The sequence below is a fragment of the Cucurbita pepo genome, chromosome 6 (genome assembly GCF_057944985.1).
Source record: "Cucurbita pepo subsp. pepo isolate OVF chromosome 6, ASM5794498v1, whole genome shotgun sequence".
Taxonomy (NCBI): domain Eukaryota; kingdom Viridiplantae; phylum Streptophyta; class Magnoliopsida; order Cucurbitales; family Cucurbitaceae; genus Cucurbita; species Cucurbita pepo.
In genome coordinates this window covers 2,495,873-2,521,575 of record NC_141803.1, presented here as the reverse complement: position 1 = coordinate 2,521,575, position 25,703 = coordinate 2,495,873, and the positions used below count along the sequence as shown (strand labels likewise).

The 25,703-nt window shown below is 35.7% G+C and overlaps 4 protein-coding genes across 5 annotated transcripts; 1 reads left to right on the top strand and 3 right to left on the bottom strand.

Annotated features, from left to right (window-relative positions):
* Positions 1–84: 84 nt before the first annotated feature.
* LOC111797039 (putative protein phosphatase 2C 10) lies at positions 85–2,629 on the bottom strand. Of its 2 annotated transcripts, none has more exons than XM_087124683.1 (6): positions 2,486–2,629; positions 2,327–2,403; positions 976–1,206; positions 628–904; positions 387–541; positions 85–306 (listed from the first exon to the last, which is right to left on the bottom strand). In XM_087124683.1, exons 2-6 carry the CDS (start codon positions 2,363–2,365, stop codon positions 169–171), a joined length of 840 nt encoding a protein of 279 aa, XP_086980809.1. In that variant the 5' UTR covers positions 2,366–2,403; positions 2,486–2,629; the 3' UTR covers positions 85–168. The 2 variants fall into 2 exon arrangements, with proteins under 2 accessions (XP_086980809.1, XP_086980810.1); XM_087124684.1 differs by having other exon boundaries at positions 2,492–2,623.
* A 1,527-nt stretch (positions 2,630–4,156) lies between these two features.
* On the bottom strand, positions 4,157–7,910 carry LOC111797061 (cryptochrome-1). Its single transcript, XM_023679944.2, has 4 exons — positions 7,475–7,910; positions 6,809–7,027; positions 5,581–6,290; positions 4,157–5,290 (listed from the first exon to the last, which is right to left on the bottom strand). Exons 1-4 carry the CDS (start codon positions 7,785–7,787, stop codon positions 4,484–4,486), a joined length of 2,049 nt encoding a protein of 682 aa, XP_023535712.2. The 5' UTR covers positions 7,788–7,910; the 3' UTR covers positions 4,157–4,483.
* Positions 7,911–12,899: 4,989 nt separating this feature from the next.
* On the top strand, positions 12,900–18,440 carry LOC111796879 (aspartate aminotransferase, cytoplasmic). Its single transcript, XM_023679676.2, has 12 exons — positions 12,900–13,213; positions 13,887–13,958; positions 14,116–14,177; positions 14,256–14,339; positions 14,460–14,559; positions 14,654–14,774; positions 15,035–15,198; positions 15,307–15,444; positions 15,865–15,986; positions 16,150–16,244; positions 17,314–17,434; positions 18,161–18,440. Exons 1-12 carry the CDS (start codon positions 12,995–12,997, stop codon positions 18,243–18,245), a joined length of 1,383 nt encoding a protein of 460 aa, XP_023535444.1. The 5' UTR covers positions 12,900–12,994; the 3' UTR covers positions 18,246–18,440.
* On the bottom strand, positions 18,109–25,631 carry LOC111796878 (transcription factor MYB3R-1). The gene is made up of 12 exons (XM_023679674.2): positions 25,438–25,631; positions 24,286–24,493; positions 23,713–23,767; positions 23,437–23,494; positions 23,035–23,129; positions 22,810–22,913; positions 22,455–22,583; positions 20,423–22,226; positions 19,989–20,287; positions 19,794–19,914; positions 19,504–19,686; positions 18,109–18,703 (listed from the first exon to the last, which is right to left on the bottom strand). The coding sequence occupies exons 2-12, from the start codon at positions 24,360–24,362 to the stop codon at positions 18,587–18,589; spliced, it is 3,042 nt and encodes a 1,013-aa protein (XP_023535442.2). The 5' UTR covers positions 24,363–24,493; positions 25,438–25,631; the 3' UTR covers positions 18,109–18,586.
* Between the last annotated feature and the right edge of the window lie 72 nt (positions 25,632–25,703).

The window sequence follows — 25,703 nt, the reverse complement described above, 5'->3', positions numbered from 1 at the left end:
GGCTTTGGGCTTTGGGCTTGGGCTCATTAATATAATAAAAATTGAAATTAAACATAATCAGCCTAATCTAATTTACAGATACAGTAAACCCGAAACACGTATATTTACTTTGTTGGCCTAAAACATAAATTTCATCTTATTTGGGGTATATACTGAATGTCGTCTTTACTATCTAAATCTAACGACAATGCACGATATGTCGTCTTTACTCTCGTTCAGCAAAGCCTCTGTTATTAACTGCTTTGCAGCCTTCATCGGGTCCTTGATTCTTCGTGCGATATCGACCGCTTCTTGATTCGACATGACCTGTTTCAATCCACATTCATAAGAAGAACACAAATGAATGATTTCTAGAAGTGTTTAGGAATGAAAGGTGATGATAACACCTTCCAAAGACCGTCGCTAGCGAGAATTAATACGTCCGTGTTGGCGTCTATGTTAATATCACGTATGTCGGGATCCGATCGTAGGTGAGATTTGAGACTCTTGTCTCCAAATGCTCGCGAAACCGCTAGCTGACCGTTCACTCGAGGTACGTCTCCTGTTTTTATAGGAAAACAAAACATAAACTCAAACTCAAACTGATATGAACCAAGCCATTAGTACTGTATGTTCTATATAAGTTACCTGGCATGTTAGAAACGAAGCCACCTTTATTCTCGATGATGCTGCGTTCAGCATTCGGCTCGTGATCAATGGTCATTTGTATAGCTTCACCGCCTCTCGAAAGAACAGCGCGTGAATCTCCGACGTTGGCCACCCATAGTCGTTGACCGTTAATCAGAATAGCAGTAACAGCGGTTGATCCGCCACGACCCAAGTCAGAGCTGTGAGATAGAATCGCCTGGTCCGTTTTCTCGTAGGCTTTCGAGATGGAGCTGTTCGGGTTGACCCAAAAGTCCTCCTGTAATGAAAAGAAAAGGCACATGAATGGATACTCAGATAGGGCAGGGTGGGGTAGAAGTTGGTTGTCACCTCTTTGAGGATATTAGAAAAGAGATGCTTTTGTAAGTAAGCAGGCACAGTTTGTTGAACATGGCCATCGTAGATAGCAAACAGCCCCAATTCATGTTCTTGAATTTGAACGAACTTAGCAACATGGTAATCTTCCATGGGATGGTTAGCTTTCCCTTTCACCAGGCAGAATCCATACTTGATTACTCCTTCATGGCTTCTTCCTTTACCGTAGTTCGATGCCGACCGAACCTACACCACCAGATTAATAATCTTTCTGTGAGATCTCACGTCGGTTGGAGAAGAGAACATCTATAAGGGTGTGGATAGCTCTCTCCCTAGTAGACGCGTTTTAAAAACCGTGAGGGAAAACCCAGAAAAGAAAGCTCAAAGAGAACAATATCTGCTAGCAGTGGGTTTAGGTTATTACACCTTCCGAGTATCCCGTTCAAAATATCACTCATTTTGGGGCAGCATTGGCTAGAAGACAACGAACATAACCAATTCCCTCTATACGTAGAACACTAAAGCTATGCACTACGACTTGACCCTACTGAGATTTTGTGAGATCTTACATCGGTTGGGAGGAGAACGAAACATTTTTCATAAGGGTGTGGATACCTCTCTCCCTAGTAGACGCGTTTTAAAAACCGTGAGGAAAAACCCAGAAGAGAAAGCTCAAAGAAAACAATATCTGCTAGCGGTGGGTTTAGGTTATTACACCTTCCGAGTATCCCGTTCAAAATATCACTCATTTTGGGGCAGCATCGGCTAGAAGACAACGAACATAATCAATTCCCTCTATACATAGAACACTAAAGCTATGCATTATGCCTTGATCCTACCGAGATTTTGTGAGATCCTACGTCGGTTGGGAGGAGACCGAAACATTTTTCATAAGGGCGTGAAAACCTCTCCTCAACAGACACATTTTAAAAACTGTGAGAAAGTTAAAAAAGGACAATATATACTGGCAGTGGGCTTAGACCGTTATAAATGGTATCAGAGCCAAACACTGGGCGATGTGCCAATGAGGAGGCTGAACCTCAAAAGGAGTGAACACGAGGCAGTGTGCCAGCAAGGACGCTAGTCCTCGAATGAGGTAGATTAAGGGATCCCACATCAATTGGAGAAAGGAACGAGTGTCAACGAGAATTAACGAAACATTCTGTAAACCTCTCTCTAACTGATCAAATAGAACAATATCTGCTAGCGGTGAGCTGGAACGGTGCTAGAATTGTAAGAATTTCCAGAATCGAGTACAAAATTTATCAGTGGATTTGGTAAATTCATGGCACAGAAGGAATCAACACAGCTGGAATTGAAGAACGGTGAAACACAAAAGGTAAGAGAGGCTGTTCTTAGTTCTTACCCGAGAGTATGAAGCATTAAAACAGCACAGCTTATCCATCAGCTGAATCCGAATCAAACCCTCTCCAAATTCACCAACTGCACCATCAAATTCCCAACTCAACCATGGTTAATAATCCAAAAGAAAAACGAAACAAAACCCCAAAACAATGGCTCGAACCTGTACCGGGGGAAAACTGGGCTGCGCTTTTGCACCTCCTTCCGTGCGACGTCGCTTCACCTTCTTGTTCTTCTTGGAGTTCTTGATTTCAGAGGGAGAGAGAAAAGGGAAGCGAACATATAAATTTTTATCACAATTTAAAATAATTAAGATTTAATAAAAAAAATAAAAAATAAAAACCTTTTATAGGTTCATTCACTTTGAGTCTGAATTCTAAAAAGAAAATAAAAAAAAGGAAAATTGCCCACAAAATGGGACTTTGACTTTCTTCTCTGTTGACTTTCTTGTTTTTTTACTGTTGACTTTGTGTGTGTGTTTTTTTTTTTTAATTTTTCACTTTTTTTTTTTAATTATGTTACAATCCTACGTGGGATGGAAAATTCAATCATATTTTTAAAATAAAAATATGGGAATATTTTTAACAATAAATTGAGAAAAAAAAACATGCAATAACTCCACATGTCTCAGTAAATGACATGATTTTGACACGTGTAGGTACGGGTCACCGACCACTCTTGCTTTCTAATTTTTTTAATTTAATTTTAATTTAATTTCCTCAAAATAAATTAATAAATCAGGTATTAATTATATAACTGTAATTGGTTATATATATATATATGTTCAATTAAAATAAAATAAAATAAAATATTGGAAATAAGAACAATTAATAAATGAACTAATTGAAACAATTGAGCAAATAATGAAAGGGCGTGAGAAAGGGATAATTGACCAAATGGTCGGTTGAGCGAGTCAAGCTTGAGCCACAATATTTTGGTTGATTCAAAAATCTGAAAATTAAAGTCATTTCATATCTATTATGTCGGTCAATTTTCATGACCTTACCACCAAAACTCTAGTATGGTCGGTCGGTCAATTTCTTATTACAACATTCTCGACTACAGAATTCAATTTGAGGGGTCAAAAAGCTACTTTATCTTTTTAATCTCTTCATGTGGCTTCTATGAGAAAGGCAGTGTAAAAGAGGCTCGAGGACTTATTATGGAAGGTGGCAAGGGCTAAGGGTAAATCGAAAGATGTTTTCTGGTCCCCTTATGGAGGCTCGATGACTTGTTAAAAATAGAAGAAGAATCTGACTCCTTCATACAAGTCCCACTTAGCTCGGGGGATACAGTTCAATTCGTAGAGCTCAACTCCTACGGTAAGATCGTTGCAATTATGAGTTCGTTGCAATTATGAGTTGAATGTCAAGTTGGTAGAAATTAAACAAAGCAAGAAAATTAAAATAAAATAAAATATCCATAATTGCTTCAAAGTAGCTCAAAAGTTATGATTTTTGAGGTAATTTAAGCGTTGACTTTCTTTGGTGGTCCCAAAATGGAATCCAATGAGCACATTGTGGAGTTCATTGGATGCGCTTCTTTTCAAAGGTTTTTTTTTTTTTTCTAATTAAAAAAAATTGCAAAACAGCTCAACAAAATTGATTGATAAAATTAATAATTTAAAATTTTGGATTAATTTATATTTTAAAGAAATTATTTTAAAATTTAATTTGTGCGAAAATAAAGCATTTTATAATTATATATAATTATCTAATAAACATAATCCTTAAATAATTATGTAATAAACACTTAAAATGGTAGTCGGCATTTACCTTAGCTTCTTTTCCAAGAGAGAGAGTTATAGGCATCTGATCTGAAAAGGCAAGCAAGATAGAGAAATATTTCCATAGCTTAAGAATAAGCTTACAAGAATCCGGGCTAGTCGCAAACCTGAGTTTATTCAAAGACGACGATGACGACGACTACGACGACAATCACTATTTCAATTCTCTACGCTCGTGTTACAGCTACACAAATTACAATCTTCACTATACAGCATAGCAAGACATATGATACAACCGTGATAACGGGAAGAGCGGGAGGGAGACGATCATCGGCAGATGAACTGCTTCTATCAGTTAGTCGGTATCGTACCAAGCTACCGACTACTCATCGTGGGATTTGGCCATTGGAGAAATGACTAATGATTCACAAGTTGTTACCCAGTCTGAGATAGCCGCCTCCAGTTAATTATTTGATGACTCTGTTGATGCCCTTGCAAGAACGAAGAGCTTGTTCCGATGCCATTTTCGTCGACCGCAAACTGCTCGGTGTAACTCGAACTCGGTGGAGACCAAACAGGCACCACACCTCCGTCTCTCTCTCGTCTCACATCACTACTGGAATAGGACTCTGCAGTAGAATCTTCAGCAGCAGTTCGTAGGCCGATACCTGGGGTATAGGGAAATCGAGTCTGCGTTGGATCGGTTGATCGAACTCTTGGGTTCACTACATTTCTGGTTGGCTCTTGGTTTAAATTTTCATTTATAGGTACTTCTCCTCTACCATCTTCTGCTGTACTTTGAATGTTCAAAGAAGTTTCATCTCCTAATCTCACCGAACTCGTCATGCTTGGGACCATCTGATCCTCGTAGCACCGAATTGTATGAGCGTTCATCCTTGCAGGCTCAACGTCCTCCTCCTCCATTGTTATTTCTTGAGGAAATGCAATTGGGATCGACTCGGAAGAGTCCCCAAGTCCCTCTTCAGTTCCATTCTCGATCGCAGCCCTTGAAGCTGCTTCTTGTTGCCACATCTCCGACAGCGCTTCTTCCAACCTCGCTTTAGCTGCATCCAGTCCTACGATGGGAAGAGGGTAGTTCGATCCAAGCTCGATCCCAGCAGCTTGGAGTACGTACTCCGGTGCATTCCATGGATGATGAATCCATTCAGTGGGCAATCTAGAAAGTTCAGGAAGCCATCTCCGGACGTATTCTCCATACGGGTCGCATTTATAACCCTCAAGCTGCAAAAAACCAACTACCAGTTCAGACAGTTACATCCAGAAACACATGTAATCTAAGAGAAAAAGTTGTCGTTTTGGCATGTACTCCTTCCCTTGAGCTCGGAGATACAATTCTCCATACTCCGACCCGTCGTACTCAATACAATAAGACCATTTTTAAAAAAATTCATGTCTAGAACCCTCAATAAGAAACCTTTTCGAACAAGCACGAAGTTGGAAGATATTAGATTTTAGATAAATTCAGAGGACAAACGTGTTTATTTGAGGAAGAACTCGAAAAGTGTGTGCACCTGTGGGTTGTCGATACGATCAAATTCACGACTATCAGGAAGAGTGCCAGATATGTATTGCCAACCAAGAGCATCACTCTCGAGGTCGGCATCCAAGAGAGTATCCCAGAAATACTTCATTCCCCATCTCCAAGGAAGCTGCAGAACCTTGACAAAGAAACTCGAAACTACGACTCGGATCCGATCGTGCAGCCACCCCGTAGCCCACAATTCCCTCATACCAGCATCCACTAATGGATAACCAGTCCTTCCTTGCCTCCATGCTTTAAAATAGCCTTCATCCACAACCCAAGGGAAGAATTTAAGATGCCCAAGAAGAGGCCTTTCATGGCTGTACGGATGGTTGAAACTCATGTATCTGGAATACTCTCTGAGCCCTATAGACTTGAGAAACAAGTTGACACTCTCTTCGCCAGCCTCGTTCCCTTCGTTCGCCCATAAAACCTGCTTCATTCGAACGAGATGAAACACTTTTCTCACGCTTACCTCTCCGAAATGTAAGTGAGGAGACAGAAATGAGGTGGTTGCACTATCCGCCTTCCTTCGATTCTTTGAGTACTCGATTAATGGTCCATTGATGAACGTGGTCAAAGCCTTGTCCGCGTTGCTCCATCCAGGAGACCATGCTCGGGCAAGAAGCGCATTGCTTCCCTTCTCCGATTCGTCTTCGAATACCAATGTGTCACATGGGCACCTCCTAGATGCATCACCTGAAGGAGCAAACACAATATTTAGAGTGAAGCTTTAAGATCGACGACGTTATCTGATCGGTAACTCTTAAGAATAGACAATATTTAGACCGACGATGTTCTCGAAATCTATACTATGCTTACGCACCAACGTAATAATAAGCCAGAACGAGCCACCTAAAATATGTAACAAAAGAAACTACTTTCTTATTAATCGAGCCATAGGCCGTAATGACACAACAAAGAGCGTAATGTTACGTTGGGGAAAGGTAATCGTCTCGATTTTCCACTGATAACATGGAACCAACTATGCAACTTTGTGGTACACAAAAACACATTTGATATATTACAACATAGAATGAAATACAACCCTCACAGCATAGACTGAAATCAATAGAATGTTTTCTCTTACGAAAAAACGTCACGAAGAACAAACAAACACGACAACTGGAGAGTTACCGATCAATCGTATATTCGATAAGAAAAGAAAAATTGAAGTAAACACAAGACTTGTTGAACTAAATGATAGAAAAAGCAACCTGAAATTATTCTCTTAGGTGGGAGAAGTGGTGCCTCTGGATCACAAGGCATGCTGAGACATCTCTCCCAGAAACCAGCAAAGGTGGTAAATGGATTGCCATTGGCATCCTTAACGTCCCACGGTTCGTACAGTAAATCGGCATTGTACGACCTCACGCCGATACCTTGAGCAGATAACACCTCCTTTGCTCGATGATCCCGAACGAGCGATAAAGGATCTGACAAACAAATTTGCTTTCATAAGATATGTATTTCCAAATCATTATCAAGACATCAAAGGAAACTCCATAAGATGCCAATTCTACATGGAAATTATTCGCATCACAACCATTTAAGGACCTTCCCTCTTTCCAATTCTATGAAATTCTCGAACGATTACGATTTATACCAATAATAAGCAGATTTCGTCCACTAATTAGTAGTAATTTACAAGCAGATGAACAAGAATGAAACGGACGAACGCAGCCAAGAACAATCATACACTGAGCAGAAACTTCATAATTCCAGAACACAGAGAAATCAATTCCAGAAAAGGCTGATAGAAACAATCTCCGATTTCCGAACACAATAATCTTAAATAAACAAACAAAGAAGAAGACGAGAGAAATTAAAGAACCGATTCAAATAAGGATTTGAAATTGAAGCGAAGAACAGGAAGAACAGACCGTATAAGTGATTGAAGAAGAGCTGAGAAGCACCAGTAGCTTTAACGACGTCGAGCAAAGCAGAAATGGTGTTAGTGGATCTCTTAGTGACAAGAAAAGTACCAAGGCTTCTAAGAGAGGAATCGAGAAGAGCCAAGCTCTGTTTGAGCCACCATCGCGAGACTCTGCCGGGATAGTAGTGACCTTCTTCCTCCGGTGCCCAGATGAAGACGGCAACGACAGCGCCGGACCTGACGGCGGCGGTAAGAGCAGGGTTATCTTCAACCCTGAGATCTCGTCTGAACCAAACTATGCTGCAACCGCCACCTGACATCTCACAGAATAAAAGCACGGAACCAACACTCCAGAAAACACGTACCGCCCTTTTTCTGTCACTCACCAATGAACCATATCCATCCTCCGCCTCTCTCTCCTCCTCTGAGACTCTCACCTTTCTTTCTTTTTTTAATTATTTATTTACCTTATTTTTCCCCCTGCCTTTTTCGCACGTGCGAAAGGGATTAACATACAAATCATATTTGAATCGATGTCTGGTCATACTTGTCAATATAATACTATATTTTATAAATTAAAAATATAAAAAATTAATATATTTTTAAATTTGGATATCATAGTTTTTAATTAATATAAAATTTTGAAGTATAAATATTAAATGAAACTATACCATATGAATAATATTATCGATTAAATGTAATAAACATTTAAAATAAATAAAATAGAAATAGAAATTCAATAAAAAAAATTCTAAATAAATATTAATATAATTGAATATAAGCCCAACTCGAGCTCAGACTTTGATCAACCCAACCCAACCCAACCCAACCCAACCCCATAAGTTGGGTGATAAGCTTAGCTGTTAAAAGTCGAGATAGCTCGATCTATACCTAAAGAATATCTTCGACCTGTGAACTTCAAATTAATGAGTCGAATTTAATTCTTCATTTTTTGAGTCAGTCTGAATGAGAATATATTAAAATAAATTTAATTTTTTGATTAGCTAAATTATACATATTACAACAGATAAATATTTTTAAAAATAAAATATAAAATTACGAATATTCATATTTAATATGATTTAATTATTTTTTTTTTATATGTATTTAAAAGGGTGAGGGAATTGTGTAGGGTGGGGTTGAATGAAATGAATCTAAAATATTTGAAAATATTTGTATGAAAATAAATAGAGAGAAAAAAAAAAAGCTATGAAAATGAAAGAGAGAGAAATGGAAGGAAGTGGACTGATTGATAGAGTAGGGACTATATACAGCAAATTGATGCCCAAATTCTAGCCATAGACTTTTCTTTTATTTTTTTCTTTCAGATTTTTATTTGTATTTCCTCTTATCCTCATAGCAAAAATAAAATAAAATAAAATAAAAATAAAAATCCCGCCCACGTTCGAGTCATGGATAGATCATTATTCAAACCTTAAACTTTAATAGAATTAATACGCTTAACTATGTTGAAAATTATTATTTTTTTGTTTATTTTAAAGGGTAGAAATGTAAATTTAATAAATCAATTTTGATATAATTAGTCGAACTAATAAATGATAATTTTGATTAAAAAAATAATAAATATTAGTTAGATAGTTTTATAAATATTTTAAATTACCAAGAGCATAACCTTATCATAATTAAAATTAAGAGTTTAATTTTGTTAATTTATAAATTAGTTAAATGCATACATTTAATTTTATAAGTTTGTTAATATTTTTTTTTTTGCCCTATTAAAATCATAACAAGCTTCTAATTAAATTAAATGTTTTTTTTCTCATTTTAAGAGTTTAATTATTGATTTTTTATTTCCATTATAGGAATTTGCATACTAAAAAACATAAATGTAATAAGTGCATTTTATAAATTTTTTTACTCAAAACTTATTTACTACACTTTATTTAATTCTTAAAATTCATTGAAATTAAATTAAATGGGTTTAAAACATTAAATTTGTACCAATTAATTTATCAATATAAATATTTAAAAAACTCATACTAATTCCTTAAATTAGTCGATGTGGACTTTCATCCAACGCCTCCCTTTAATCGAGGCTCGACTCCTTTTTTTTTTTTTGTCTTAGTCATTTTTTTACTATGCCTTCGAGGAGACTCTACTCCTTTATCTTTTGGAGTCCTTTGTTCGACATTTAAGGGTTCTATTGACATGACTAAGTTTAGAGCATAACTCGGATACCATGTTAGATGATATTGTCCACTTTGAGCATAAGTTCTCATGACTTTGTTTTGGGTTTCCGTAAAGCAAAACTATAATAAAAAAAAATTGTGTTATTGTTCAATACAAAATTAAGAATTTTAAAGCGTATAGAAACATTGTTTAAATTCAAATATATATTAAATATAAAATTAAAATTAAAAAATTTAATTATTAGACACATTTTAAAATTAATTAATCAATTAAAAGGTGCTCGTAAGATTCCAAAGGAATCTGTGATAGAAAATAAGGATTTAAAAAAAAAAAAAAAAAAAGAACTAAACATTTGGTGGGGATGAACATGAACCCAAGTGAAAAAGTCCTCTCCCACTCCACAAAATCGTACCTCTTTGTCGAACACAGAAAATCGTCGGATAAACAATTAATAATAATAAAAGCGTTTAATTTTCTATTTTTTAAAAATTTTTTTAAATATTTGAATGTATAAATCTGGATTATTTTTTAAGAATATTAGTAGAAATTAGATAATAAAAAACAAATAATATGATTTAAAATAAATAATAGTGTGCTTGAGCCTTTGCCGGAATCCAAAAGCCATTTTTGGGAGACAAAATTTGATTGGTGTGACTCCATAACAACGCTGTTGTTAAGTGCGTGAAATAAAGTCATATCTATAAAGGGGCACGACATGTCGTCCAGATAATAAGCACTGAATCTCCTCTGGCTCGTTTGGAAGCCGACGTCCCACGTGTCCGTCCATATGCCTTCTCGCATTCTTGCCTTCTCCAACACATCCTTCCCGCCAATGTTTCAGTGGCTTAATCATCCATTAGTGAATAATTATAGTGTTTTTATTTTTATTTTTTAACGTAATAATTTAATCCTAATAATAATTTAAGCGGTAGGAATTAATGTCCAAATTGTTAAATATTGAATTTTTGTACATTTATTTTGTTTGTAATCATAAATGGTTACATAATTTTATTTATGTTAAATTATAAATTTAGTATATTGTTTGTATTTATTTAATTTTTCAAATTATAATTTAATTCATATGTTTTATTTATATATATAAATATAATGAATTTACTAAAAACACGAAATTAAAAGTTTTAAATTTTATTAGACATAAAATTCAATTAAAATAGTAACACAATATTTACCACTGAAAATATTATTACTCAAATAAACAATACAGATACAAGAATTGAAAATATTATTACTCAGATAAACAATACAGATTTAAGAATGAGAAATAGAATTGAGATGGTTCAATCTTTATTGTTATTCACAGCATTTAGATATGATACAAGCTACTGTCTAATACCTACGAATAATAAAAATATAACTTGAGAATAAAATAAAATATACTAGTAATCAAATTTTAAAAGAAAAATATTAACCAATTAATAATATCTGAAGATATATTCTATAATTAATATATTATTCTCCAAATATTAACTGATTACAATATCTTGACTAATTCCAAGTTAAACTAAATTTTGACATAATATTTTTTTTCTTTCTTTCCTACTCTTCCCTCTACCCGCCCGACCAAGCGCACCCGATTGTCCTAGAGCTGCTTGCCATTGCAACTACTGTTCTCGTGACGGAGAAGAAGCTATAGGGTTCACCTACCACCGGTAAAGGTGTCAAACGTGAGCCATGACTTCTTTCTTCTCCTCACACTATCAAAATTTCGATTAGAATTTTCTCGTTGAAATTTAAATTTTTTAGACTAAACTAAGACAGATTCGATAGTAATTATAAGAATTTATATGATGGTTGAAAATTGTGTAGAACCAAAGAGAATGTGGATAGAATTGTGAAAGTGACGGATTGGTTACAAAGATAAACGTAGGGTTTCTCATTTTTTCTTTGTGCAATTATGTTTCTTCTTGGCGTAGAGGAAAAGCTGTTATTTTTTAATATATATATTAGAATTAAAATTTAAAAGTACTGAAAATATACAAATAATTTAAAAACTATATATTATAATATATTAAGCTCATACTTCCAAATTTAGAAAAATTAATATTGCGAGACTATTAAAATATATAACATACCATATTATAAGCTTAAAGTTTATTTTAATAATTAAAAAAAGTCAACATAAAAGCTCCATTGACATATAATTATATGAACACATTATATTTTAAAATAAGCTATAATTAAAAATGTCAATTCTTAATACCAACAAAGTATAAAAAAATAAAATATTTAATATATAGAAATATGAACAGAATAATTCGTAGGGCAGAGACAAAAACAACCATTCCGTGCCATCGCAGGCGTCTGTGCTTGAGCCACGTGGGAGTGCTCGAGAAACGTGCCAAGGGAAATTAGTCCTAATCCATTTCGTGCACCTGAATGCCACGTGCGAAACATGGGTTGCAATGACCTCTGTCTCCCTCGGTATGCGTGCCAACAAAACATTGCCGCCATGCATGCCACGTGTCACATCGTTTACTTCTCCATTGTATATATGTTAAAAAAAATTAATTAGTAACAATAACTTGGAATTTTCTTTAAAATAGCCCTAAAAAATATAAAAAATAAAATTTTCGTTCATTTTAAATATAAATAGTCAATATTTTATTTTATTATTTTTTTTTCTATTGAATCTTCAAAAGTTTCACGAATACTCTTAATTTAAAAAAAATAAAATTTAAAAAATACGTTTACGGTTAATACCAAATTTTAAAAATGTTCGTGAACTTTACAAAGTAATATTAAAGAGTTTATAGATAATTTATCAGGTTTTATTAGACAGTTTTTATCCATATATTTATGGTAATATTTTTTTTAAAAATAAATATAAAAGGGTAAATTAAAATTTTATTGGTACTTTTAAATTTAGTATTAATGGTGAAAGTATTTTTAAATTTGTGGAGCTTATTAACCAACTTGTTGGAAGGTATTTTTGAAACAAAGTACTAGCGACTTGTATCTAAAACTAATAATATTTTTTATTTTTTATTTTTAATTTGAATATTATTGAAACTTTTCGAAATTTATGAGCTACTTATTAATTTAGTATTTTAAAAATAAAATTTCCCAATATATTTGTATGGTATCATCTATATATATATATATTTTCGGAAAATAAAATAAAATAAAATTTGGTTTATTTTTAATTACATTTATTTTCTTTTTATAGTAATAATCAGAAATGTATATCGGTGGGACGGTTCTGGAATGAAAGCCTCGTCTTCGACTACGTATAAAAGGGAAAGTCGAACTGTGAAAAATAAAACAGCGCCAAAGTAGAGAAAAGAAAAAAAGAGGGAAAAAGAGTAAATCAAGGAAGAAAAAGGAAAAAGTAAAAAGGGAATTGAGAGCACGCGAGATGCGCCCCTTGTTTGACGTTCAACACACTGCTATTTCCGGTAGTTCGACTTCAAATAGTGATCCAACCGATCGAAGAATTAACGCTCTCGTTAGGCATCTGGTTCAATCGTCTTCATCCGCCATGGCTGATTCACTCTCTGCTTCTGCTACTTCCTCGTTGCAAAGTGATTCGGTTTTCGCTCATGTTGTTCGTGCTCCTGAAGATCCTATTCTCGGAGTAATCTCTCTCTCTCTCTCTCTCTCTCTCTCTCTCTCTCTGTATCGCTATGTCTTTTGATCAATCGTTGTAGGTTTTTCTTTCCTTGATTTGCCTATTAATCTGCTTTAGAGTTGCATTGTTTTGTTTGCTTGCCGACAAGTTCAGAGGATTTCGTTTTCGTTTTTTTTTTCCCTTCTGTTCTCGTGTTGTTAGTTTTAAATTTTTGCGTCTGATTCTAACTTGTCTGTTTCTATTTTACCGTATATTATGGAAATGAACTCTGTCGAGCTTTTGGATCCTCGTGATCGGGAGTTTTTTGTTGGCTGGTTGTGGATCGTGATCGTGGCTATGTGTTTTCCTAATTTTTCTAGTTGACGGTTGTTTCCGATGTCATTTTGTAGTGTTTTGGAAATTGTTCCGCTTATCAGCTGTTTATTATGGCTTTAGAAACGCTGAAGGATCATTTTAGGGAATAGAATGACTATCGGACAAAAAACTGCTTGCCTGTTTTTATTTATTGCATATTTACACATTTGCGTCTATCTATCTGATGTTTTGATGACTGTCGGACAAAAAGCTTCTCGCCTATGTTTATTCGTTGCATATTTACGAATTTTGCGTCTATCTATCCGATGTTTTGGAGGAAGTTTTACTAATATATCAATTATTGTGTTGAACTTGGAATTGATAGGTGACTGTTGCTTTCAACAAAGATCCAAGCCCGAACAAGTTGAATCTGGGCGTCGGTGCTTATAGGACAGAGGTACGTATCTGTTGCTTTAAATCGCGATGTTGTTAATCTATTTTGGTGTTAAAAATAGTCGGAGCTTGATTATACTATCTTATCGCTGTTAAGATGTCTAAGCGATTCGTTTGTCTATTTAGAAATTTTCTAATCTTGTGGTATTTCGATATGATAGGAAGGAAAACCACTTGTCTTGAACGTTGTCAGAAAAGCAGAGCATCAGCTTGTTAATGATAGGTAATTTTCTTGATCATTCTCTTAATAACCTTACTTAATGTAGATATATGTTGAGGTTCTATTCTTAATTATCTGCAGTTCACGAGTTAAGGAGTATCTTCCGATTGTTGGATTGGCAGAGTTTAATAAACAGAGCGCTAAGCTTATTTTTGGCGCCGACAGGTAAGCTATACCAAATCTTATTTGCTAGGTGTTGCCTTTATATTTGGTTGCTTATTCTCAGATCCGCATCCTTCGTTCAATAGTTTTCTTTTAGATGATCTAATTCTAACTTTTATATAGCCCTGCTATTCTCGAGAACCGTGTCACAACTGTTCAATGCTTGTCTGGTACTGGATCATTGAGGGTCGGTGGTGAATTTTTGGCAAGACATTATCACGAGGTGTGGAATGTTTAGGTGTCCATTATCGTACTTATTAGGCTTTACTTGTACATGGTAATAGCTCTCTCATGATTCCTTTTTTCTTGTTTTCCAGCGGCTAATATACATTCCCCTGCCAACATGGGGAAACCATCCCAAAGTTTTTACTCTGGCTGGTCTGTCAGTAAAAACTTATCGATATTATGATCCCTCTACACGAGGGTTGGATTTTCAAGGTTCGAACTCGTACTCTATTTTAACTGTTTAATGTATCTTTTTTGGTTCTACCTCCATAATGAGTTCCAATGTGTTTTATCTGTAATGGAAGTTGTGCCGCAATTAAATTATTCTGAACTTGTATAGTCTTCTACACTGCAGTGCCCCTGGCATTCTATGTAGGAGTGATTTAAGATGATTTGTTACGGAAACTTATGATGTTGTGTATGTTAGTACCTTATTATTGCTTACCATTGGGTTGGACAATTTAATGTCACAGGCCTCTTGGAAGATCTTGGTTCTGCTCCATCTGGAGCCATAGTACTGCTTCATGCATGTGCTCATAACCCAACTGGTGTCGATCCAACCCTTGAACAATGGGATCAGATCAGGAAGTTGATGAGATCGAAACAGCTTTTACCTTTCTTTGACAGTGCTTACCAGGTAGAGAGGTCTACATAGTAAAAAAATGAGAAATGACTTGCATGTCAGGAACTTAATAAGACAATCTTGCTGTTTAAGTTTCTGATATTTTTGCCTTTTATGATCCAGGGTTTTGCCAGTGGAAGTCTGGATGCGGATGCACAACCTGTACGCTTATTTGTTGCCGATGGAGGTGAATGTTTTGTAGCCCAGAGTTACGCAAAGAATTTGGGTCTCTACGGTGAACGTGTTGGCGCTTTAAGCATTGTAAGATTTTTGGAAGAATATTCTTACTAGTGATTCATTGGGATGTCATATAACAGCATACCTTAACTGATTGAATCATTGGTTAATTGAGTCTGTGGGATTAACATCTTTTTTGTTAACATAGTACTAAGGAAAAGGTTGACTTAGCATTTCTAAGAGAAAATGAAATGAAAAGGTTATCCTTCCCTTCAACTCGGATACATGTATAATAACCCTTGTAGCATCGCCTTTGTATTATTATTAACAAAAAAAAGATGTTAACTAAATTGGTAAGGATACAATTTAGAATGGAATTATTACAATTGATGAACATTTTTTTTCTTTAAAAAAATATTTTTAGCATGAAGATGGATGGGATGGGGTCTGAGCTGGTATTTCAGCTTTACTGCCTTGATCTTACGCTTTGTAACTGTCGCACAGGTCTGCAAGAATGCTGATGTTGCGAGCAGGGTAGAGAGCCAGCTGAAACTAGTGATAAGGCCCATGTACTCAAACCCACCCATTCATGGGGCATCCATTGTCGCTACAATCCTGAAGGACAGGTAATAATTAAAACTTCTCATATGCCCGTAACAGAGATTGGGAAGGTGAACATACATATATGCAAGATGCTCACCTAGACTTTCTTTCCAATCCTGAGAACCCGTATGGAACCGGTTTAACTGTTCATGCATAATGAAATTATTTTCTTTGTTTCAACGTTAGGGATTTGTTCAATGAATGGACTATTGAGTTGAAGGCCATGGCAGACCGTATTATTAGCATGCGCCAGCAACTTTTTGACGCCTTGAGTGCTCGAGGTTAGTGTTCTTGTTCTTATTATTCATTCTCCCGATATCACTGCTGATATTTACGTGGTTCTTTTAGTATTCTCGTTCTGAGTGCTTAGTAGCCTCTTTGCTATCAGTTTTGTTCAAAGGCTAAGGTGGATGATAAGAGTATTCTAATTTGAGTTCTAACCCAAAATCTAACTTAATCATGTCATGTCTAATGTAGTTTTCGAAGTCAAATAAATTAATATACTCCAAAATAAAATTCATCTTAAAAGTTTCAGTTAAGAACTAGAACCATAGTGATGAATTGCAGCTCATCCAAAATCTAAGGTTGTTTATTTGAACCTTCATATTGATCGAGGCTAATAATCTCGACCTCTTAAGTTTAGTTTATTTGAACCCTCGTCTTTAACTAAACTGTAGTCGCATCCAAAATTGATGGTTGTTTTTTTGAACCTTCATATTGATCGAGTCTAATAATCTCGACCTCTCAACTTTAGTTTATTTGGACCCTTGTCTTTAACTAAACTGTAGTCCCATCCAAAATTGATGGTTGTTTTTTTGAACCTTCATATTGATCGAGGCTAATAATCTCGACCTCTTAACTTTAGTTTATTTGTATCCTCGTCTTTAACTAAATAGTAAATGGAGTAGGGTAGATTTTTTTTTTTTTTATTGTTCCTTCACCATATAAAAAATAGGTGCTTGATTTAGTTTTACCTTTGATCCATTTTATCTATTATGATTCATTTAGTACACGTCAAATCTAGGAAGCTCGTTTTAGACTCCTTAGAAAATTGGCTACGATGGGTGAATGATTAAGGGGGGCACCTGGGGGCGCCCGCCTTGTGTATTGATGTGACAGCGATGGTTTTTCTCGTCAATCTGTTGTGGTTGTAGCGAGAAAACAGGGATTGTTCATTTGGAGAATTTAAAATATTGTAGAAGATACAATATGATCAATCAAGATTATTTATCTTATTTAAACATATGCGAAATAATTAGTTGCTAATTTATTTTTGGATGAATTGGAGCATATGTTCTTAGAGAAGGGTTTGTTGTGTGGGAGTGTTATTCACCGTCCATGTGTGGGCAGGTACACCTGGTGAGTGGAGTCACATCATCAAACAGATTGGAATGTTTACATTCACTGGATTGAACTCGGAACAAGTTAGCTTCATGACCAAAGAATATCACATTTACATGACCTCTGATGGGTAAGGAACCATCTTATCTTTGCTTTAATATCCCTTTATTTTCCCCAAAATGCCCAATCATTCACCTATGCTATCACCGGAATTTAGTTTCTGTAGTGTTTTCGTTTTTTTTTTTAAAAGAAAAAAAAAATAATGTTCAAAATTTTCATTTTAAAAAAAGAGAAACATAGATGCCATTAGTAATCATTTATGTTTTTCTCAAATTTTGAATTGGTAAAGATAAAAAGATCGCAATTCTTTTAACCCAATAAATGAATTTTGAGATGTCTATTAGTCTTATCAGTTCTTTTAGCTTTCTAAAATTCTCTGATTTACTGAAGGCTGAATTGGAAGTTTAAAATATAAAATTTAATATCACACCTAATAGTGTAATTAATTTATAAATATTTTTATTACCATAAATTTATTAAACCTTTTAAATTTTATAACTTAATTTGCAACTTTTGTATGTGTGTCGAATGAGCTTCTGAAATCTAAAAAAGTGTTAAAAGATTCTTTACACTCACTTTTGTGTTTGGAATTTTGACACCACTTTTGCCTTTATAATTTGTGTGTAATTGGTCACGAGTTAAAATTTTTATTATAGATTTGAACATTTATCAAACATGAAATTGATTTTTTTGCGCTGTATTTTCTTGCTATTTCACAAGTAAAACATAACCAGCGCAGAAAAATTGAAGTGAAAAAATAAAGAACAAAACATTTATACATCTGTCATATGTGCAGGAGAATCAGCATGGCAGGTTTGAGCTCGAGGACCGTCCCACACCTTGCCGATGCAATCCACGCAGCCGTGACCCGTGTCGTCTAAATTTTGTACGCAACACTCATTTTATACTTTTCACATTTGCTCAGTTCTTACCCTTAAAAAATAAAAATTGTTACTTCCCTCACCGGAAGAGAGACGCTTTTTAACTCAGGTTTGTAATATTTTGAGCTATCAGGGCTCATATGCCTTAATAAGGCTTTTCTCAATATAGTTGATGCTATCAGTTCAGACGGGTAATCTAGAATTACAAGTAAAGCACATTTTTTTTTTTCTCTCTAACAAAGAGAGGTAAATAGTATTTTCCTTTAGATACTGATGGAAAAAGAAAAATAGAAGGAAAAAGAAAAATAGAAGGAAAAAATGCCGAGTTGGGGTGTTGGTAGCTACCTGGAGGCTGGGAGAAGATAAGGAGGGGAGGTCGCAGCTGTAGTTTTCACACACTCTGTCTCTGCTTTCCCCGGAGAGCCGCATTCGCTGAAGTCGAGCACCCGACACTCTGCCTGAAAAATGAAATCATACAAGCTTACAGTAATATCATTTTTCGTAGGCCGAGCTAACCGACAAACCAACCAAAAACAAGTCTGCCTTCAAAATGACCTACTTTTCTAACAAAAATCTGCCTTCAAAATGATTAAACCTGCTCTTTCAACTCTGTTAGAGATAATTATTTAGTTTATATTCTGTAAAATTATACTAACAAATGTTTTTAGTACTTGAAAGTCAATGTTTTTAGTACTTGAAAGTCTTTACTTCGTTACCTATTTAAAAAATAATAATTTCAAAACCAAGCAGAATTTTTGAAAACCAACCAAAGTTGCTGTTAAAATATTTATTTTGCTTTTGAAATCTGGCTTGAATTCACAATTGTGTTTTTGAAGAATGCAAATTTTCGAGAATCGAGTATAATATTTTAAAACATGATTCACCAAAAATTTGCTAAGATGCTTGATTCTCATTTTGAACATAAGTAAAAGCTTGTTAAGATGTAATGTACAAGTCGATTGACACACTTGTAGATCTTTCACATGCTATAAAAAATCCAGATTTCAAATCATTAATTTTGCTTCCTTTAATTTTTAAGATCCAGAAAATGGTTAAAATAGTTAAATTGCAAATTAGAGGTAGACAATGATTTAAAAAGTTGGTTTATCAAAAATATTGATTTTTGGTCATTTATGTAATTTGCTTTTAGTCTGCCTTGAATTTTAAGAAATGTAAAAAAAAAAAAAAAAAAAAAAAAAAAAAAAAAAAAAATGATGTTAGGAAGGTTGAAGAAGGGAAAAGTTGGAGAGAATCATACCAGAAGAGTTTCATCACAATGGAGATGCTTCATGCTCATTCCCTTGAGTAGTGTCTCTGGAGTTTCATTGCCCAACACCTCATGGGCGTTGGCACATGCAGCTGCCGTTCGCTCGCTTACTTGTTTCATTAACCCAATTGCATCAAAGCTTCTTCCCTTGGGGCTCGAAAAATATCCCATGTCCTATAATAAACACAAACATACAACAATTTGACCAAATGGCAAAAAAAGTTCATTTACAAAAACTTCTCATCCAACTGCAAATTAACCCAAACAATCTGAATAATTACCTCGATCGATATTTCCGTATCAATCCTCGGGCCGGGTAGGAAAGAATTGAAGAACCAAGGCGACATCCATGCTGAAGGGGATTCAATACTTCTCTTAAATGGAGTTTCACCAGTTTCAGGTCTAGGACATAGAAAAGCAGAACATAAAGACTGGGAACTCCATAATTTAAATGTGTAAAGACTAATGAATCTTACAACGAAGCAATTCCCTTGACCGTAATCTGTGGCCGATTAGAATCCATCTTCTCATGAAAAGACGATGATGTGACGGGGAGTTCGTGCGTCGGTCCATCAGGATAACTCCCGCAGATGGTAGGCGGGCTGCTGCAAGGTAGCCCATGAGAATTCCCAGAAGACACCTTTGAAACATCGTCTGCTAGTCTGCTTGGACTGTAATGTTTCTTAATTCCTGTACTTGAACTGAGAGTTTTTTTATCAACAGTGTGAAGAAACAAGTCATTCGCATCACGTTCAGCCAGGATTCCAGGAGGTACCTGCCAATAGTAAAATTATCAGATTAATCGTAGGATGAGCTCAGGCATTGAATGTCGGACACCAGTAAACTCGATTCTTCGTTCAATACACTCAAGATAGTTTAGCAATAAAAAGATAGCTGAAAAACGACTCACAATTTCAGCTGCGGATTGAACGCATATCATCTCGGTATCAGCAGTCTCTTGTTTCGTATAGTCTTGGGAAGAACTTTTTGGAAAATTATTCTCCGACAGCGTTGCGTTTCGAGATTCATTACCGTCATCTGTCTTCTCTTCTCTCACTTCAAAGGTACAATAAACATTTTCTTTATCTTCAGCAGAATCTTCGATACTCCTTTTTAGGTTAGATGGAGACAGTATAGAAGCTTTATCAGCCACATCATTGAACACAACATCCAAACGTGAAAAGTTTTCTGTCAAACTAGATGTGACATTGGTTTCCAGCTTTTTGTCAATTCTTCTTTCAGAGAGAGGAGACATTAAATCACGGTGGCGTTTCTTCAAAATGGATGGAGTACTGGTAAAAGTTTTGGCAGCACTTTTCAGTACAGCATCTGGACTAGTATCACGAGATGGTGAATCCCATAATCTGAATGGAGTAACAGAATTTAGAGAAGTCATCATCAACTGGCGTATACCAAGTGGGCTGTACTCCTGCATTTCACTTCCAGATTGTATGAGATCACAGCTGAAAAACGGAACATCTAAACTAGTAAAACGAGGAGGCTCGTAACAAAGAGCACCGGAGTCTTGATGTTCGCCATTTTGTTTTGCTCTTTCATCCGAACGAGAACAGGTACCGGTGACATCTGCTGCTGTAGCAAATGGATTTATACACATTGGTTTTGGCAGGTCTTCTGCTCCACCAGGCTGTTCTTGCATTTCTGGGTTATCTGCAACCTCGAAATAGGAAGACTTGGATGTTCCACCATTATAGGCAAACGCATTCTGTTGGCTAGTTACATATCCGTGCTCTAGGGCTCCTACAAATAGTTGGTTGGGTCCAGTACCACCTAATAAAATCATGTCATTGTTGACAGAAACCGTGGATGGAATTGGCATGCCGGACTGGTGCACGGAATTTTTTTCCTGCACATCAGTTCCTGAAGGAGGATTATGTATTTGTGAAGCTAAGGCATGGTTATTTTCAACTTTTGGAGTGCTAAAAGAGTGAACTGGAACTTTGTAATCACACATTTCTGATACAGAAGAGCCTTCTTTAAGATTACTAGTCAGATCGCATCTGTCACTTTTTGCATCTGAGAATAGGACCCTGCAACACTCATCATCAGATATAAACATGCACTCTGCTTGGGCAGAGGCCGCAGCTCCTTTTATCATTGAAGAAGTTTGAGCAGAACTGGAAGCTCCATGACTTTCACCCATCCTAGTGCCAATTGCTTTAAATTGCGATGCTTCTATACCCAATTGTAACGAAGAGATGTTAGGAAACTCATTCAAATCACATTGGTGCTGTCTATTTGAAGATGTTCTACAATCAGAGGCATTTTTCTCTGAAGGTGATAAAGAGTGACCCACTTCTTGACCAAACTCAGCAATGGGACAAGTAATTGCTTCCATAGGAGGGTAATAGGGTTCAGAACTGGATACTGGGCTGATACTTTGCTCCTTTCCCAACTCCAAATCCTCAACTAAATGAAATTCCTTTCTCTTGTGCAGAGTTGCACATGCTGAATCACTCATAAAGCTATCAGCAACTGATGGATCTTGACTGCACACTGAAATCTCCTCTGTATCCATTCCATTTAAGCCACTGTCATTTCCACTACCAAGCACTTTTGAAGATGAAACTGGGAGTTGGTTTGGTTGTCCAGCGGGAATTGGATCTTGAAATTGTGTGAGCAAGCCTGAGGCCACGTAAGAATCCAATTTCTTTTTGACAGAACTGTTCCAGTGGTTTTTTATGGCATTGTCTGTCCTAATGATCATAAAAGCACAAATATAACATCATTCATGATCAAGTGAAAATTTTCCGATTAAAAACTGGAAAGAAATATAGTTCTGGAGAATAAAGCTGCAATGAAAAGAAATCCAAAAAAGTTTAGATGGTAACAACTTTAATCTGAAAAGATTTATAGGAATAAAAAAATGCACATGTATAACAACCCGCATAATGCCTCAACTTTAAGCTACATATGGGACATACCTTCCAGGTAAGAACTTCGTTAGCTCTGCCCATCTGTTCCCATAAATTTGATGAGCACGAATTAAAGCTAACTCCTCTTCTTGGGTCCATGCTTCTTTGTTTATATTAGGATTGAGGTGATTGTGCCACCTGAAAAAGAGGAAATAATTTATGTAAAATAATATGGGAAAGACAGCTGAAAGTTTAATAGAACATCGAGTACGAATGCAGGAAAAGTTCAACTTGATGACACCACAATATATAATGGCTTCCAGAAGAGAAACTTTCAACAGGCGGGGCTCATCAAAGGGATAATATGTAAAACAGGAAAATCAAAATCTAAAAAATCAGCAAGAAAATAAATCAATTGTCATACCTTTCTCGGCATTGCTTACCAATACGTCCAGGTAGATGGGTTGCAAATGTAGACCACTTTTTTGGTCCATATTTGTTCACCAGTTCAATGATAATTTCATCCTCCTATATACAATTCACAAGACAAACAAGTAAGTTCAAGTATAATTCCATAAAAATAGCACACTTATATAAAGAGTATGTTGATTAAATTATCGTGATAACTGGAATTTCACAAGCGGACCACCTCTTTAGACCATGGACCCTTGACAAGCTCGGGGTTTAAAACCTTTTGCCACCTATGTAGACATTGTACATCAGTCCGATCCTTGAAACATCCAGCTACAAACAACCATCATAACAAATGAACCAGTGATGAATAGAAGAACATAGAAGTTCATGCAAAATATAATTCATCATGGCGTATGGCCTCCTTGACAAAGCACAATTAATTAGGTTATCTAATTATCCAGAATAGAATTTGAGTTAAGTATAGTTTACATAAGATAAAGCAAACATGAACTATGTTCCTAGATCACAATCACTGCAGAAATCCTCCACTGTGTTAAGAATGACTCATATGGAGAACATCTTCAGTACAATACAACCTATTCTTGGCCTCTACAATATTTCCACACGCCAATAATACCTATTTTCTTCCAGTTTTTGCCTTTGAAATGATCAACTGCTTGCCGCAAAATTTCATCCTGGATGTGAGTAAAAAAATATTTATCCATCAAACATTTAACTATTGGAACAACAAAATTCATTCAAAATACAATTCTTCATCGTGAGAAAAATAGCGACAATGAAGATGAACCCCCCCCAAAAAAAAAAAAAAAAGAAAAGAAAAACAGCATCATTCTTTCCAGAAACCAGAATAATGAAAAGTATAGGATCTCACTAAGATAAATCATAAACTTACCTCTTCAGGTGTCCACTGTCCCTTTGTTGAACGTCTTGTAGGGCCACTGGTTCTCCTAAACATCCCCCAAAAAGAACATACATAGCGTTCAACAGAGAATTTAGTCTACGTCTTCCAAGAAAGTAATAGGGCAACAAATGTGAATGTCAAGCAATAGTATAGGAACATGTGTGGTACAGGACATAAAGTCAATTCAGACATAAAACCACAACAATGGAAACATTTCTAGTTGAACCAATGGAAATCAAATTACAACCTCTCAGGGAAAATAAGAAGAAAGACAGGAAAATTACAAGTTGTCAAAAACAGAATTACAACAAGCTAGTTAGTGATAGGTATTCCTCTCCAAACTAACGGAAGTCAAGGAAATTTTTTAAGGAAAATAATGTAACAGGATTCAAAAATATTGCAATTGAAACAGTGATTATATGAGTTATGGTGACAAATTTGGTTAAGAAGACTTGCAAGACTTACAATGCATCAGTAACGTGCAAAGAGAAAGGCTAAAACTTGCAGTATGAAGAAATGTGGAGCCAAAGCATTAGAACTGCTTAGATAGATAAATGAAGTTACCCATGGAGAGCACGTATCCTCTGATCTCGAATCTCAGGTATGTCTGAAGGTGTTGAGATCGTCTTATCACCTTCCATAACTCCTTGACATAGAGGGGCAAATGCATAATATCCCAATTCCTACTCGACAATGGCTTGCTCCAAAGAAATCTATCCAGACCATTATATCATTCCAATGTAGAAAATTCTACCATTTCATCTAAAAATTTCTGATCATGGAAGATAACAAGTCAAAATATGCAGGTAGCGGAACAAAAGAAATAGTACGAAGAAATAAAACATGCGGCTGTTGCTGTAATATACATGTGCCTAATCATTATGCAAACGCAAGAATCAAACCAAAAAACATCAGTTCCAGTAAAGTAAATCCTAGTAGTCCAAAGCGGTATATAATCTGAGCTCAACATAATCTTTGGATCGATGATATAGTAAATCAGCCGTGGGACAGACTGTGGATATAACTTCCGTCAAAGTTCCTTTAGGCAGTGTTTTTACAATAACTGATGTGAAACATGCATAATCTTATATTCATCCAGGAGCAAAATGAATGTGTATCGATGTTCCAAAGTTCACGCTACGAGAGAAAAAAAAGGCCTCGCGATTCAAAGATAACTACTACAACGAGTCTAAATCCATATCAAGAAAAGAAACTGAAAGGTATAACGATTGAATCCAGCTTCAGAGAGGAATAAGCTATCAATTCTCGATCAAACTCGCGCAAGGCAGAACACTTGCATCAAACATATTCACCATACTTCCAAACCTCAAAACGACGAAAATGACTGCTAAGAGCCTATTAAGAATGTAAGCAACAAACAACAGATGAGCGACTTAACAAAAATTCAATTTCCACGTCAACCGTGAAAAGGATCAGATTGAAGACTAATTACACGATCGAACTCCAGGAACGGAAAACAACACGACCTAAGTGTGCATAAACTGAAACCACGACGAGGATAAGATAGAGAACATTTCATAAAGTTCAGAAGGAAAATCACTCAAAATAGAAGGAAAAAAGGTTAAAGAGTTCACGAAAATGGACCGAAATACCTAAGGAACTTCGAACGAAAGCGAAAAGTATTAAGCCGACGCGAAGATCATAAAATCAATGGAAGTTTTCCAAGATTAACCAAAGAAACCCTAAAGAACTCACCGGCGTCGGCGTCGAGCAGCAAAGTGCAGATAAACAAGAAACTCGATGCAGCGATCGAAACAGGACGCATTAACGAATCTCAATAGAGAAATCGAGGAGTAGAAATTTGATTTGGAGGACGAGAGAATGCGCCAAACAAAGAGAGAGGAACCAGTAGCGAGAGAGAAATGGCAAGGACTCGGAAACGATAATTTAAACGGTCCGGAGCTCTATTCAAACATAAAGGGGCGGCCTAAAGTGATTCAAAACCAGCGGCTAAGATGACT